Source organism: Triticum aestivum, chromosome 1A (genome assembly GCF_018294505.1).
Source record: "Triticum aestivum cultivar Chinese Spring chromosome 1A, IWGSC CS RefSeq v2.1, whole genome shotgun sequence".
Taxonomy (NCBI): Eukaryota; Viridiplantae; Streptophyta; class Magnoliopsida; order Poales; family Poaceae; genus Triticum; species Triticum aestivum.
In genome coordinates this window covers 30,898,359-30,912,068 of record NC_057794.1, presented here as the reverse complement: position 1 = coordinate 30,912,068, position 13,710 = coordinate 30,898,359, and the positions used below count along the sequence as shown (strand labels likewise).

Here is a 13,710-nt window from a genome sequence, read left to right as displayed (position 1 = left end):
CGACCCGGACTCGGAGATGCTCGTCGATGATCTTTTTGTTTCGGTGTGCCACCGCGAGGACCTTTCCTAGCTTGCCGCCCAGGATGTAGCCCATCTCCACCGTCTTGATCGGTACTGGAAGGCCCCAGATTTGTGCCCATAGCTTGATGGAATCGAGGCGCACGTCGGCCAGATTGCCGTCTCCGTCGAAAGCTGCTAGGATGACAGCATCATTTCTGAAATGCCATGGCCCAGCGTGCAGAACGTGATGTCGATCCCCACCCTCCGCGAAGGTGATGACGAAGCGGCGGTCGTCGCTCGTGACGCGAGTATGTTGTTTCTGGTGGAGTATATGCTTTAGCCATGCTCACTTAATTAAAAAAAAGAAGTCTCTCTAATATAGTAGCTTTTAGGGCATCTGCTAGAAATGCTTTACGATTGTTAATCGGAAAATTATACTTTCCAGCCCTAAAAAAACCCTTATACTTAATCATGTGTCTCTCTGTACTAACAAAAGGAAATCTGGAAAGGAGGCTGCCCTCCAATATTTCTATTTTACATTGATGGAGTGAGCATATGCTCCATTAGTTAATCATGTTCCATTTTTCTGACATAGATTAGCTTAGTACGCTGTTTCATGATGTATCATGGGGTATATGTTCCCGTACCTGATGCGCTCGGGCTACTAGTAAAACACAAGGGATCATTTTTCTGACATGGATTAGCTTAGTACTTGTCCGTTGCCCGGTGGTTGTTCCTTTTCTGACATAGATTAGCTTAGTACGTTGTTTCATGATGTATCATGGGGTATATGTTCCCGTACCTGATGCGCTCAGGCTACTGGTAAAACACAAGGGATTATTCGCATTTAGCAGCATGAAAGGTGCAAACAAACACACGGCACGCATGCATGCACTACGTACGTTGCAGTGGGGGCGAGGCTGAGTATAACCGAAGCGACTAAGCGAGGTACTCAATCATCGGTGCGTTGCTTGCAAACAATCGATCGGTCGGTGTTTCTTTCCTCCTCGCCCGGCTCTCGCCGCTGATGATGCCTTCACAAAATTTACCTCCGTGACGAGTTAACCAAGCAATGAAACGACAATATTTACACGTGTGATGTGTCCCGGAGGATCGGAACGCTCGTCAACTTCAGCTTGCAAACTTCAGCAGCAGGCAGCAGCAGGCAACAGCCGTCCTCATCTGTTGACGCAGACACGGGCGTCTAATCGCGGCCTCGAGAGAGCATTTGACTCCGGCCGTTGCCTCGGACACCGTGATATCTTTGCCGTTCCTAGTGTAGTGCTGCCCATGGCCGGAGGCAAAAGTGTTGCTAGAGTAGGCAGGTCCCTTTCTTTTCTCCTTTTTTTTGCAAAGCAGTAGGCAAGCCTTGGGTGGCACTCCACCGCATGGTCATGGCTCGTGTCCGTCTCTATGGCGTCCACGCTGTGGACGATGCGCGACGTTTCGAGGAAGGGGGCTCGTAGACCATGCTTTTGTCTGCAACTGTCTACAGCCTTCTTCGACGACTTGTGCTCGAGAGAGACTAGTCACTCATTATTGCTGTCCTACTAGGCAGCAAAAAATACATTTCTTGCTGCTGCCCGAGAGAGAGAGAGGGGGAGAATCTGTTTCAAGCATTGCGATGTGAGGAAAATGTCCGCGAAAAAAGAAAGGAGAATTTGGACGTGGAGAGAAGTTTCAAAATGATCGACGGATGGCTGTCCGTGCAAGGAAAAGAGGTCGATCAACATAAGAGTGTGCCTTGTACGAGTAACATTCAGACGCCAGCGTCACAGCTTCAAAGTCGGTCCAGCGCGCGGTCCTCTTAGCCTCGTCATCAGTGATCAGTTAGTCAATTCCGTTTCGCTGCCAAGAACAAACAAGAAAGCCTGGGCGTTACGTGGAGGACAAGAAAGATAAAAAATCAATGGATGTAGCGTACACATCGCCGGTGGAAAAGGATGTGAATAATATATTTCGAGTGGCTTGGTTTGTACTACGTACTAGGAGTATGGCTGCGGACAAGTCAGACATGCAAATCACCGGGCCATGACTCGACGTCGCGGTCCATCGACCCTCCGTCCATTCAGGCCACGACAACGATGATCAAGCAGAGGTCAACGAAGCTTCTCTATCATCCGTTGCAGTATTGTTTGGAGAAGAAGGCGACATTATTCATCTAGCTGGAAAAAAAAGGCTGGTTTGACAATGTAAATGCACACCGGCGCATCATCGAGTATGCCGAAAAGATCCCTCTCTCCCAGCTCAAAAAAGAAGAAGAAAAAATACCCCCCACCATTTTATAACAGTTGATGTTTTCATCAGAGCGAAAAAAGAAGATCCATACAGTTCGAGGCAGGCGGCACTCTGATTGAAAACGTCCCTCAATTATTCCAGAGCCAAACCAGTTTGACCTTGCTAAGTAGTACACCCGCACAGCAACCAATTAAGCTTAAAAACAGATAGCAGCCGGGGCTCGATTACATCAAATCTAGCAGTAGCAGGAGCAGGTTCTTCTGCACCCGCCCACCCTTCACCGCCACCATCCAACTAAAAACTGCATCAACAAACCGTCAGACATGCTAGCAGAAAGCAGCTCCTGGCACCTCCAAGAAACGAAACAACGGGGGAGAAAAGCGAGCGCCAATGATGATGATGATGATGATGATGATGAGGCCAACTCCACCGTGCGACCCTATCATGTCCGCCCCCGTCCGTTTGGGGTAAAAAGGACAAACAAGACGGCCCAGCGCGCAGGCGTAAATGGACTTTTGTCCGCTTTGTGTCCGCTTTCGACCCATCCCCGGCTCAAAGTTGCGCCAGTTTTGGGGTGAAACGGACAGCGCACGGACGGGCAGGACGCGCGCGCTTGTCCTCCCCTGGCCCGCCTGTCGGTGGGAGAAACCAACCCCCCCCCCGGCCCCCACGCCCATTTGGCGCCATTTCCCTCAAACCCTCCCACGTCCCTCCCGCCGCCCCCTCTCTCCCCCGTCCATGGCCGACGCCCCGCCGAGTTCCGGCGGCCTGGCCGTCGACCCGACCACAAAGGTGAAGAAGAAGGCGCCAAGGAAGCCGCGGTCGGATTGCACGCCGGAGGAGATCGTCAAGTTGGACGCGGAATCAGCGAAGAGGAGGGAACGGAGAGCGGCCGTCAAGATCAATGCCGCCGCGGCCAAGTTCGCCGCTCAGCGCGAGGAGCTGGAGGCCGCGCGGCGCAAGGCCGCTGCCGACGAGAAGGAGGACCTCGTCACCAAAGCGCACGCCATCCTCATGCTTGGCATGGGCCGTCCGGCGGGGTTCCATGCAGCGGCCGTCGGCCCGGCGAGCACAGGCTCGTCGGTCGCCCGGCCTACGCACTGCCAGTCGCCGACATCGCGCGCCGCGCCCATGTCGCCCAGCTTTCCTCCGCCCAGGCACGACGGCCAGACCCGTTTCTCGGCGTCGTCGGACGTGGGCTTGTTCGCGCCGTCCACACCACGCCCCGCGGCCGTCATCGACCTCAACGTCACGCCTGGGTCCAGCAGCGGCGGGCGGCCGTCCGTCGAGATGCAAAGAAAGCAGGCGCGTGCACCGTTCACGGGCACCATGCCGGCCCCCCGCGTGTTGTTTGACGGAATGCCAACCTCAACGTCGACGGTGGACGACCCCTTCTACAACCAGTACATGGAGGACGTGATCTTCCAGGGTGGGCATGGCCGTGCCTACGACCCCGAGGAGACCCAAAGTCAGGATGATCGCGCCTAGTACGTGCCCGATGAGGAGGCCGACGACTGTGCTGACTACGACCATGGTGATTCGTGGCATGAAGACGACGACATCTATGTCGAAGGTGAAGATGAAGATGAAGCCAATGATGTTGATATTAGTGGCGCTCCATTGTTCATAGACGAGCTCACCCAAAGAGCGGAAGCACAAAAGAAGCGGAAGAGCATTCGCACCGGTTCATATACACAAGATGAGGACAAGTTGATTTGTCAATGTTGGATGGAGATTAGGCAAGATCCAAGGACCGGCGCGCAACAAAAGGGCATTGTTTTTTGGACGAGAGTCCACAAAACATTTCATGAAAGGAAGATGTTTGAGCCCTACCAAATTATAAGCAACCGTGGCATCGGTTCGATTCAAAAAAGATGGTTGTTCATCCAACAAGAGTGCAACAAGTATTGTGCCGCATTTGAGAGCGTTGAAGCACGACCCGTGAGTGGTCTCGGCGTTGGGGACATGGTATGCTCTTCTCTTTCTAGCCCTTTCCTTGCTACAGCCATGATACTTCGGCCGTGTATATGTTTGCATGTTCACTTGTTGTTGATCATGTGGTGTAGGCATTTCAATCTTCGGAGGCATTCAAGGCCCGACACAATGACAAGCCATTCACTCTTACGCATTGTTGGACGCTCATCAACAATTGCCCTAAGTTCAAAGATCAATACCGTGAACTTCAAAGAAAGAGAGGCAAGAAAACGGCCAAGTTCGCCGGAGGTGGGGATGGCGAGGCGTTGAAGAGGCCGAGGGGCAAGACCAACTCCAAGATGGACGACATACGTGACGCCTCAACCATGGCCTTGCATGAGACTTTGCATGGCATGATGTCACATAAGGATGTGAGGGACGAGAAGAAGCGACAAAGCAAGGACGAGCAAATGAAGCAATACCTAGACCTCCAAAGACAGAAGCTTGAGATGGAGGAGGCGGCCAAGAAGAGAAAGATAGACATGGAGGAGGCGGCCCGGCAAAGGCAGCTCGACATGGAAGAGGCCGCCCGGCAAAGGCAGCTCGACATCGAGGCCGACAACGTCAAGGCCAGGCAGAGGCAGCTCGACATCGAGGCCACCAATGCCGTCACCAAAGCGAAGGGGGTGGCCCTTGCGATCATGAGCGTGGACTTGTCGAAGATGAGCGACAAGACGAGGGCTTGGTTCTAGGCCAAGCAGAAGGAGATGCTCGACGCCGAAGGCCTGAAGGAGGTGATGTTGCCGGCGTGATGAACTGAGGCCGTGAACTGAGGCTTTGGCATTTGAAATGTCTTTTTTTTTTAAAATAGACACAGACAGGATGGGGCAAAAGGATGCGCCCGCGTGGTGGGCGCACGGCCACCGCATTCCAGGACAGGCTCGGACGCGATCTCAAATCCCTACCCAAAAGAACAAAAACAGAACAAAACGAACGTTCGTTTGGGTCGCGCGGTGAAGTTGGCCTGATGACGATGATGTGGGAGGGCGCATGCGAAAGCCATTCCTCGGAAGGAAACGGAACGCGGGGGCGGCGCCTTTGTGCTCACGCCGCGGCAGCAGCACCGCACGCCGCCCCTTCGCGCCTTTCGCGTGGATGCCCCCTCCCTGTGGGCCCGGCTTGGGGCCTTGCTGCCGCCGCGGGTGGGGCCGGGTGGGCAGTGCGCAAAAGGGGGCGGGTCAAGGCTGAAGCGAAGGATTATTCTGGGGTCAGTTCGAAGGATAGATCAGCGACGTGGATGGATGGAGGAAACGCCTCGCCTTGAGAACGCCTTCCTCATCAATGCATTTCCTTTGGCACGAGGAGTCGGTCCGGCTGGCATGCGTGTGCACGGCCGCGCAGAAGAGCATGGAAGCGGATACCGCCATTGATGGCGGAGGCAGGGAGAGGAGCAGATGCCGCCATTGATGATGGTGAACAAGGATCAGAGTAGTGGCAGTGGTAGTGCTGGTGCTATTACTGTGAGCAGGACGATTCTACCCCTCGTGCCGCTTTTGGCCGGCAGCGGTTGAGAGTGGCCGCACCCGCCCCGCCCCATCGCATCACACCCGCACGCACCTAGTACCGCCGATCCGACCGCCATTACCACCCATCGCCCGCACGAAGCTTCCTGCCACCTTCCTCGCCCCCTGGCCTGCGCGGCGCGAGTGCTGCTGCTGCGGCTACAAGTACTCGTGGCGGGACGCCAGGCGTGCCCTTCCCACCTGCCCACCACCACCACCACCTCTGCCCCCCTCACCCAACCACCCCCTCCACTCCCCTCTCCGTCCGGTGACTCACGAACCCGCCGCCCGCCGCCGGAGACAGGGAACTCCGGCGTTCGCACCTCCGGGGGAGGCGGCGCGGCGGCTTTGCGTTTGGGCTTGGGTCTGGGTTCTGTGTTGTGTTGATTGGTTCGTTGCGGGGCGGAGGGAATCCCGGCTCCACACGCTAACAACCGCCTCGCCCCAAGGCCAAGCAAGAGATCTCGCCCCGGACGCCAGCGACATCCGTGGGCGTGCGCGGGGTATAAGACCGCGTCCTCGCCGTCCCCGGGGCGGATTCCGCGAGGCCGCCTCTCGATTTCGCATTGCTGAGATCGCCGCCGGCGGAGGGGGCCTTCCGTCAAAGGCGACTCCTTTCCTCGGCGCGGTCCGCGATGGGCGAGGCGGGGCACGACGCGCCGGCGGTGAAGGAGGAGGGGAAGGGGGCGATGGCGGCGCCGTTCCCGGCGTGGGCGCGGACGGTGGAGGAGTGCGAGAAGCGGTTCGGGACGGACCGTGACCGCGGGCTATCGTCGTCGGAGGCGGCGGCGCGGCTGCGCGCGCACGGGCCCAACGAGCTGCTGGAGCACCCGGGCCCCTCCGTGCTGCAGCTCGTGGCGCAGCAGTTCGAGGACACGCTGGTCCGCATCCTCCTCGCCGCCGCCGCCGTCTCCTTCGCGCTCGCGCTCTCCTCGTCGGCCGGCGCGCTCACGCTCTCGGCCTTCGTCGAGCCGCTCGTCATCTTCCTCATCCTCGTCGTCAACGCCGCCGTCGGGGTGTGGCAGGAGACCAACGCCGAGAAGGCACTCGAGGCCCTGCGCCAGATCCAGTCCGACCACGCCGCCGTGCTCCGCGACGGCGAGTGGGCGCCCGCCCTCCCCGCGCGCGACCTCGTCCCGGGCGACGTCGTGATGCTCCGCGTCGGGGACAAGGTCCCCGCCGACATGCGCGTCCTCAGGCTCGTCTCCTCCACGCTCCGCGTCGAGCAGGGGTCGCTCACCGGCGAGACCAACTCCGTCAACAAGACCGCCCACGCCGTGCCGGCAGAGGACGCCGACATCCAGGCCAAGGAGTGCATGGTCTTCGCCGGCACCACCGTCGTCAATGGCTCCGCCGTCTGCCTCGTCGTGCACACCGGGATGGCCACCGAGATCGGCAAGATCCACTCGCAGATCCACGAGGCCTCGCAGGAGGACGACGACACGCCGCTCAAGAAGAAGCTCAACGAGTTCGGCGAGGCGCTCACCAAGATCATCGGCCTCATATGCATCCTCGTCTGGCTCATCAACGTCAAGTACTTCTTGACCTTCGAGCTCGACGGATGGGTGCCCAGGAACATTCGCTTCTCGTTCGAGAAGTGCACATACTACTTTGAGATCGCCGTGGCGCTTGCCGTCGCCGCCATACCCGAAGGATTGCCTGCCGTGATCACCACCTGCCTCGCCCTTGGAACCAGGAAGATGGCCGCCAAGAACGCGCTTGTCAGGAAGCTGCCCAGTGTGGAGACTCTCGGCTGCACCACCGTGATCTGCTCCGACAAGACCGGGACGCTGACCACCAACCAGATGTCAGTCTCAAAGCTCGTTGCCATCGGTGATGCCCCAGGGAAAGTGAGGAGCTTCAAGGTGGACGGCACTTCGTATGATCCCCGTGATGGGAAAATTTATGACTGGCCTGCTGGGAGGATGGATGCAAATCTTGAGATGATCGCAAAGGTTGCCGCTGTGTGCAATGATGCCAGTGTCTCACATTCTTCAAACCAGTATGTTTCCACCGGAATGCCGACCGAGGCTGCTTTGAAGGTGAGGATTGGTACAGTTCATGCTATTCTCAGTTTCCTTGAATTTTACAGTATTTTAGTTTGAGAATACGGTGGTGCTTACTTGATACAAAACTGAACAGTTTAGGATACAGTTATCACTGGAGTTTAGGTCGTGTCAGTTCAAATTCAGACAGTACTGATGTTGGAAGACATTCCATTCTTAGGCTCCCATGATGATTGATTTGTTGGTTGGTTTCTTGTAGGTCCTGGTTGAGAAAATGGGTGTACCTGAAGGAAAGAACGGTCTGTCGGTGGATCCGTCTGAGACATTAGGTAAGCATCAATGCATGCTTTCGAGCTTAGCATAACATAACTTACCATTTTGGTATTTTCTGATACGTGCTGCTGAGTTAACCGACAATTATATACTGAGAAATTTTGTGATATTGTTTGCTGTCAGGCTGCTGCCGATGGTGGAGCAATGCTGCCAAAAGGATTGCGACGCTCGAGTTCGACCGTATGAGGAAATCAATGGGAATCATTGTCACCTCCAAATCAGGAGGCAACACTTTACTTGTGAAGGTGTGAATGTCGTATCTCTTGCTATACGGCCATTTCCCACTGACATGTTAAATAAAATTATCCCGCGTTATAGCACCAATTGTTTTATGTTCGCTGGAGTGACACTAAGTGCATGATGATGTGTCCTGATGCAGGGAGCTGTTGAAACCTTGCTGGAGAGGAGTAGCCATATCCAGCTCCAGGATGGTTCAGTTGTGCCATTAGATGAGAAATCAAGAAAAGCTATTTTGGCTAGTCTCCATGAATTGTCAACAAAAGCTCTGCGGTGCCTCGGATTTGCATACAAGGAGGATCTTGGTGAATTCGCAACATATGATGGCGAATACCACCCTGCTCACAAGCTTTTGCTGGATCCAGCCAATTATGCGGCTATTGAAACTGACCTGATATTTGTTGGTCTTGCTGGCCTAAGGGTAAGACTGCTCCTCATTGTGGATATGTTTTGTAACCAATGCTGCTCTGCACTTTATAATTTGTAATCTAGAAAAATATTTTGGCTGGGGACCATGATTTGTCAGTATGCTTTGCTGGATATGATTCCTTGCAATTGCTGACAAGTCTTTATTCTGAATGTTTTAACAGGATCCTCCGAGGGAAGAGGTCTTTGATGCTATTGAGGACTGCAGAGCTGCGGGCATCCGTGTTATGGTGATTACAGGAGACAACAAAGAAACTGCTGAGGCGATATGCCATGAAATCGGTGTATTTTCACCTGATGAAGACATTAGCTTGAAGAGCTTTACGGGGAGGGAGTTCATGGCACTTGAGGATAAGAAGACACTGTTGCGAAGGAAAGGTGGCCTTCTGTTTTCTAGGGCAGAGCCCAGGCACAAGCAAGAGATTGTGAGACTGTTAAAAGAAGACGGTGAGGTTGTTGCTATGACTGGAGATGGAGTAAATGATGCCCCTGCTCTAAAACTTGCTGACATTGGTATAGCAATGGGTATCACTGGCACTGAGGTATATTCTTAATGCACACAATGTTAACTGCTTTTGAACCACCTTTTTGGTTCTCTCTTGAATCAGGGGAAGTGCCCATTTTTCTATAATGTCAAATGAAAAAAGTTTGTACACACCGTACAACCTTACACCAGAGCGTGATTGCAAACCACAAGTTTAGCAGGCTTCACAAAACATACCTAGGCTGATCACAAATACTAAACTGTAGATGCGCTGTTGCAGAATTAAGAGAAAACTAGGAACCACCATCACATATTACATATTTCATGATCCAGAGCAGAGAATATAGGTGCTAACCCCTTTACAAGGTAGCATATCGGAATTATCCATCATTTTGCACTTTAGAGTCTTCAAGGTTTTCTGCTTTAAAATCACTTCTTTCATTGGTTTTCCTGACAAAAACTATTGATATTTTCAAAACCATTGTTTGTCTTTCAACCTTTGTACTTCAGAAACCTCTGAAATGTATTGATACCAGCCCTAGCCCTCGCCTGTTACTGCTTTTAAGCTAACTACTCCCTCTGTAAACTAATGTAAGATCGTTTAGATCACTACTTTAGTGATCTAAACGATCTTATATTAATTTACAGAGGGGGTGCAAAATACTGTTTGAGTTGGACCAGTAAAACAACATTTGGTTGTCAGATTGTAAAGCACGACTTTAGAGGTTCTAAGAGAAGAGTGATATATGCAAAATTAGGCTTTTGTTCAGCTTATAATTTGGGCAGCAGCATCTGAAAAATCATTGTTTTTTTTCAGGTCGCCAAAGAGGCTTCTGACATGGTACTAGCTGATGACAATTTCAGTACCATTGTTGCTGCTGTTGGTGAAGGCAGATCTATTTACAACAACATGAAAGCTTTCATAAGGTTTGTGCACTGAGAGCCTTGCTCCCACTTCTTATTGGCAGTTTTGCGATTGCTTGCAATTTCAGTACCATATGACTTGCTAAAGCTAATGTTCCTGAATCGGGCATGAGTAGGACTGCTTGTGCCATCTATCTAGATTTTACATTCAGTTGTTGGAAAACATGATGCTGCTTGAGTATTCTGAAAGTCTTTCTTCACTGCTGCAGATATATGATTTCCTCAAACATTGGTGAAGTTGCCTCGATCTTCCTTACCTCTGCTTTGGGTATTCCTGAGGGGTTGATACCTGTTCAACTTCTGTGGGTAAATCTGGTCACTGATGGCCCCCCTGCGACTGCTTTGGGTTTCAATCCTCCTGACAAGGACATCATGAAGAAACCACCAAGGAGGAGCGACGACTCACTGATCACTCCCTGGATTCTGTTCCGTTATCTGGTAATTGATCACACCACATATCTGTTTGATCCCTTGTAGAAATCTCTGCCTTTCTTTCTTTTTGAGATTAATTTTTCTCACCGGCTATACATAACTTGCAGGTCATTGGCCTTTACGTGGGGGTTGCAACCGTTGGCATCTTTGTCATCTGGTACACCCATGGATCTTTCATGGGCATTGATCTCACTGGAGACGGCCACACACTTGTCAGCTACTCGCAGCTCTCAAACTGGGGCCAGTGCTCTACCTGGGACAACTTCACAGCCGCGCCCTTCACTGCTGGAGCTAGAACTTTCACCTTCGACGACAACCCCTGCGACTACTTCCAGGCAGGCAAAGTGAAGGCGACGACGCTTTCGCTGTCCGTGCTCGTGGCGATCGAGATGTTCAACTCGCTCAACGCCCTCTCTGAGGACACGAGCCTGCTGAGGATGCCTCCGTGGGTCAACCCGTGGCTGCTCCTGGCCATGTCGGTGTCGTTCGGGCTGCACTTCCTCATCCTCTACGTGCCGGTCCTCGCGCAAGTGTTTGGCATTGTGCCGCTCAGCCTGAATGAATGGCTCCTGGTGCTGCTGGTGGCCCTCCCCGTGGTGCTCATCGACGAGGTCCTCAAGTTCGTGGGCAGGAGCACGACCGCCTCAGGCCCCAAGCGGCGTTTAAAAAAGCAGAAGGGCGAGTGAAGGAGGCGGCGGTGGCTAACAGCGGTTGTTCCAGACGCCGTGGTAACTAATCATCAACAAAAAAATTCCAATTTGTTCAGAATGTTCGGACCATATAACAGTGGTCGCCAAAGGAAGGATGTTTATTCAGCGTATAATATATATATAAGAAACTGAAGTAGATAAAAGGGTTCTTGAACAAAGCTCTCGCTTTTCGCGGAGACTGAACTTAGCAGCTCTGTTCTTGTTTCTTTTTAGTTGTTATAGGTTGCAAACCTTTGATTATATATCCTGTGAATTATATGTAGGTAGTGGTCCCTTGGTCTCTGAGTGTTGGAATATTGCTTTGTTTTTGCTGCGAGCTATATTTGCCGAACTGGAGTGCAAATAATTATACATCACATTTTGCGTAAAAGTGCTGGGGATTTGCGAAGGTTGGGAAGCGAGCGAATGCGAGTTGAGCCGACTCATTTAGTCCGGTTTCAAGCCTTCTAGAAGGCTCCAGTTCGGTTTTCACTTGTTTTCCATTTTCTTTTTCCGGCTGTTTCTTTTACCTGATTTCTTTAGTTTTTTATTATTATTTGTTTTTCATTGTTTTTCAGAAAGTTTCATTTTAACATGTGTTTGGAATTTCAAAAATTGTTCAGAAATTTTCGAAATATGTTCATGTTCCATTTGTTTTTGGAATTTGAGAAAATGTTCTCATTAAAAATTGTCAGCATTTTCAAAAAATGTTTGGCAATTAAAAAAGTGCAAAAATTAATTTAAATTTTTAAAATGTTTCTATTTACAAAATTTGTTCACAAGTTCAAAAAATATTTTCATTTTAAAAATTTGTTCACAAATTAAAAAAATGTTGGCCAACGCTAGGCGCCGGCCGACCAGCCCGAGCGCTGGATAACTTGCCTTCCGCGCCGTAGAATTAGGATGCTCATAACCGCTAGATCCTGCCCTCCAGCGCCATCCCTTTGTCACACAACCTTTCCCGCACGCGCAACTTCGTTTCGCACGAGGCAGAAGCCAAAACTGCCTCCCGCTGGCCACGTCCTAGCTCGCCGTCGGCGAGCCATGAAGCTCGTGACCCTAGCAGTGTCATCTACTCCCTTCGTTCCGAATTACTTGTCTTAGATTTGTCTAGATACGGAGGTATCTAGCACTAAAATGAGTCTAGATACATTCGTATCTAGACAAATTCAAAACAAGTAATTCAGAACAGAGGGAGTACCAGTTACAGCTTCATGGTTGCTAACTGCAGCCGCCTCAACACTTTCTTAGCGGCCACAACTCCTAGATTATTACATATGCTTTCAAGGGCTACAATTCCTAGATTGTTCATGTCTTCGTTATTCATGGGTTTAATTGATACGAGATTCTGAATTATTTTAGAAGCCCGCTCTGCTTCTAAATTTAAAAGATCATTAACAGATTTCGCTATCTCTTTTTCATTTGAACCCAAAGTAACTCCTAAGTCGTTTGCCATATCAATAATCCCATGCTCGGTGAAATGCATAGTTGAACAACGCTTATCAAAAGACATACCTGTAGTTGCCTCGACATCTCGAAGCATGGCCACCCTCTTGGCGCGCGCTAACTGCATGTCATCTACATCTGGCTGACCCTGGATCCGACTGCTGACACGCCTGCCAGCCGTGACCGGATCCGAAATGCCACCGAAAGCTACAAGCTCCTCCATAGTCCTCTGCCGAGGTGTGTGATCCCCGCTCCGACGCCCTTCCCCAATTGCCGGTGAGGAGGGGTAAGGCGCGGTCGAGCGAGTATCCCCAGCCAAAGTAATGGGAGAAAGAGACCTTGGAGCCACCTGCTCAACAGTCTCATCCCCCCCCCCCCCCAAGCCATCAGCGCGGCGTAGAGAAGACATCGGAGAAGAAGATTTGCGGGCCTCCTGCCCACTCTCCTGGCCGTGCCGCCCGGGACTGCCCCGTGGTGAGAGTACGCCTCAGGTCTCCACCCCGCGCCCCTCCTCCACAGGACTAGGAACCGCCGCGGGGCTGCGGGCCTCCTGCCCACGCCCCTCCCCCATAGTACTAGCAGCCTCCGTGGGTGTCCTGGGGCGGCGGGCCTCTTGCCCCCCCCCCCACACACACACCAACGGTGTAGTGCTACTCGACGGATCATGTGTCCCGGAGTCGACCCTCGGAGACGTATGCAAATCAACAGCAGGGGCAACACTGGTGGTAACTCGAGTTCCTTTGGATCATCCCCCTCAACTCGGTTACTCCATAATCGACTAGGCATAGACCGCGCTCCAAAAGAACCAAACCGAAGTGAGGTCATCGGTGTCATGGAAGAAGGCGCCTCCTTGGCAGATGTGTCCGTCGTACCATGTGACGCCGGCCCCTTAGCCGGCTCCCATGGTGCGCTCTCAGGCCCCTTGTCCTGATTCCCGGGTGCACCATCACCCTCAGTCGTATCCATGTCCTGAATCTCATCTCCCTCCTGAGGTATCAGTGTATCCTCAATCTAAAGCT

At 52.4% G+C, this 13,710-nt stretch overlaps 1 protein-coding gene across 1 annotated transcript; it reads left to right on the top strand.

Annotated features, from left to right (window-relative positions):
* The first annotated feature begins 5,789 nt into the window (after positions 1–5,789).
* On the top strand, positions 5,790–11,528 carry LOC123187953 (calcium-transporting ATPase 4, endoplasmic reticulum-type). The gene is made up of 8 exons (XM_044599966.1): positions 5,790–7,756; positions 7,980–8,049; positions 8,177–8,298; positions 8,433–8,711; positions 8,881–9,258; positions 10,018–10,127; positions 10,334–10,562; positions 10,664–11,528. Exons 1-8 carry the CDS (start codon positions 6,350–6,352, stop codon positions 11,240–11,242), a joined length of 3,174 nt encoding a protein of 1,057 aa, XP_044455901.1. The 5' UTR covers positions 5,790–6,349; the 3' UTR covers positions 11,243–11,528.
* Positions 11,529–13,710: the final 2,182 nt, after the last annotated feature.

What these genes read in the sequence shown, in the direction of transcription:
- LOC123187953 (XM_044599966.1), top strand. Translation starts at nt 6,350, where the DNA reads ATGGGCGAGGCGGGGCACGACGCGCCGGCGGTGAAGGAGGAGGGGAAG. An exon ending in GGATCCGTCTGAGACATTAG is followed by an intron (nt 8,050 to 8,176) that starts GTAAGCATCAAT and finishes GTTTGCTGTCAG; the next exon opens with GCTGCTGCCGATGGTGGAGC. An exon ending in GCAACACTTTACTTGTGAAG is followed by an intron (nt 8,299 to 8,432) that starts GTGTGAATGTCG and finishes GTCCTGATGCAG; the next exon opens with GGAGCTGTTGAAACCTTGCT.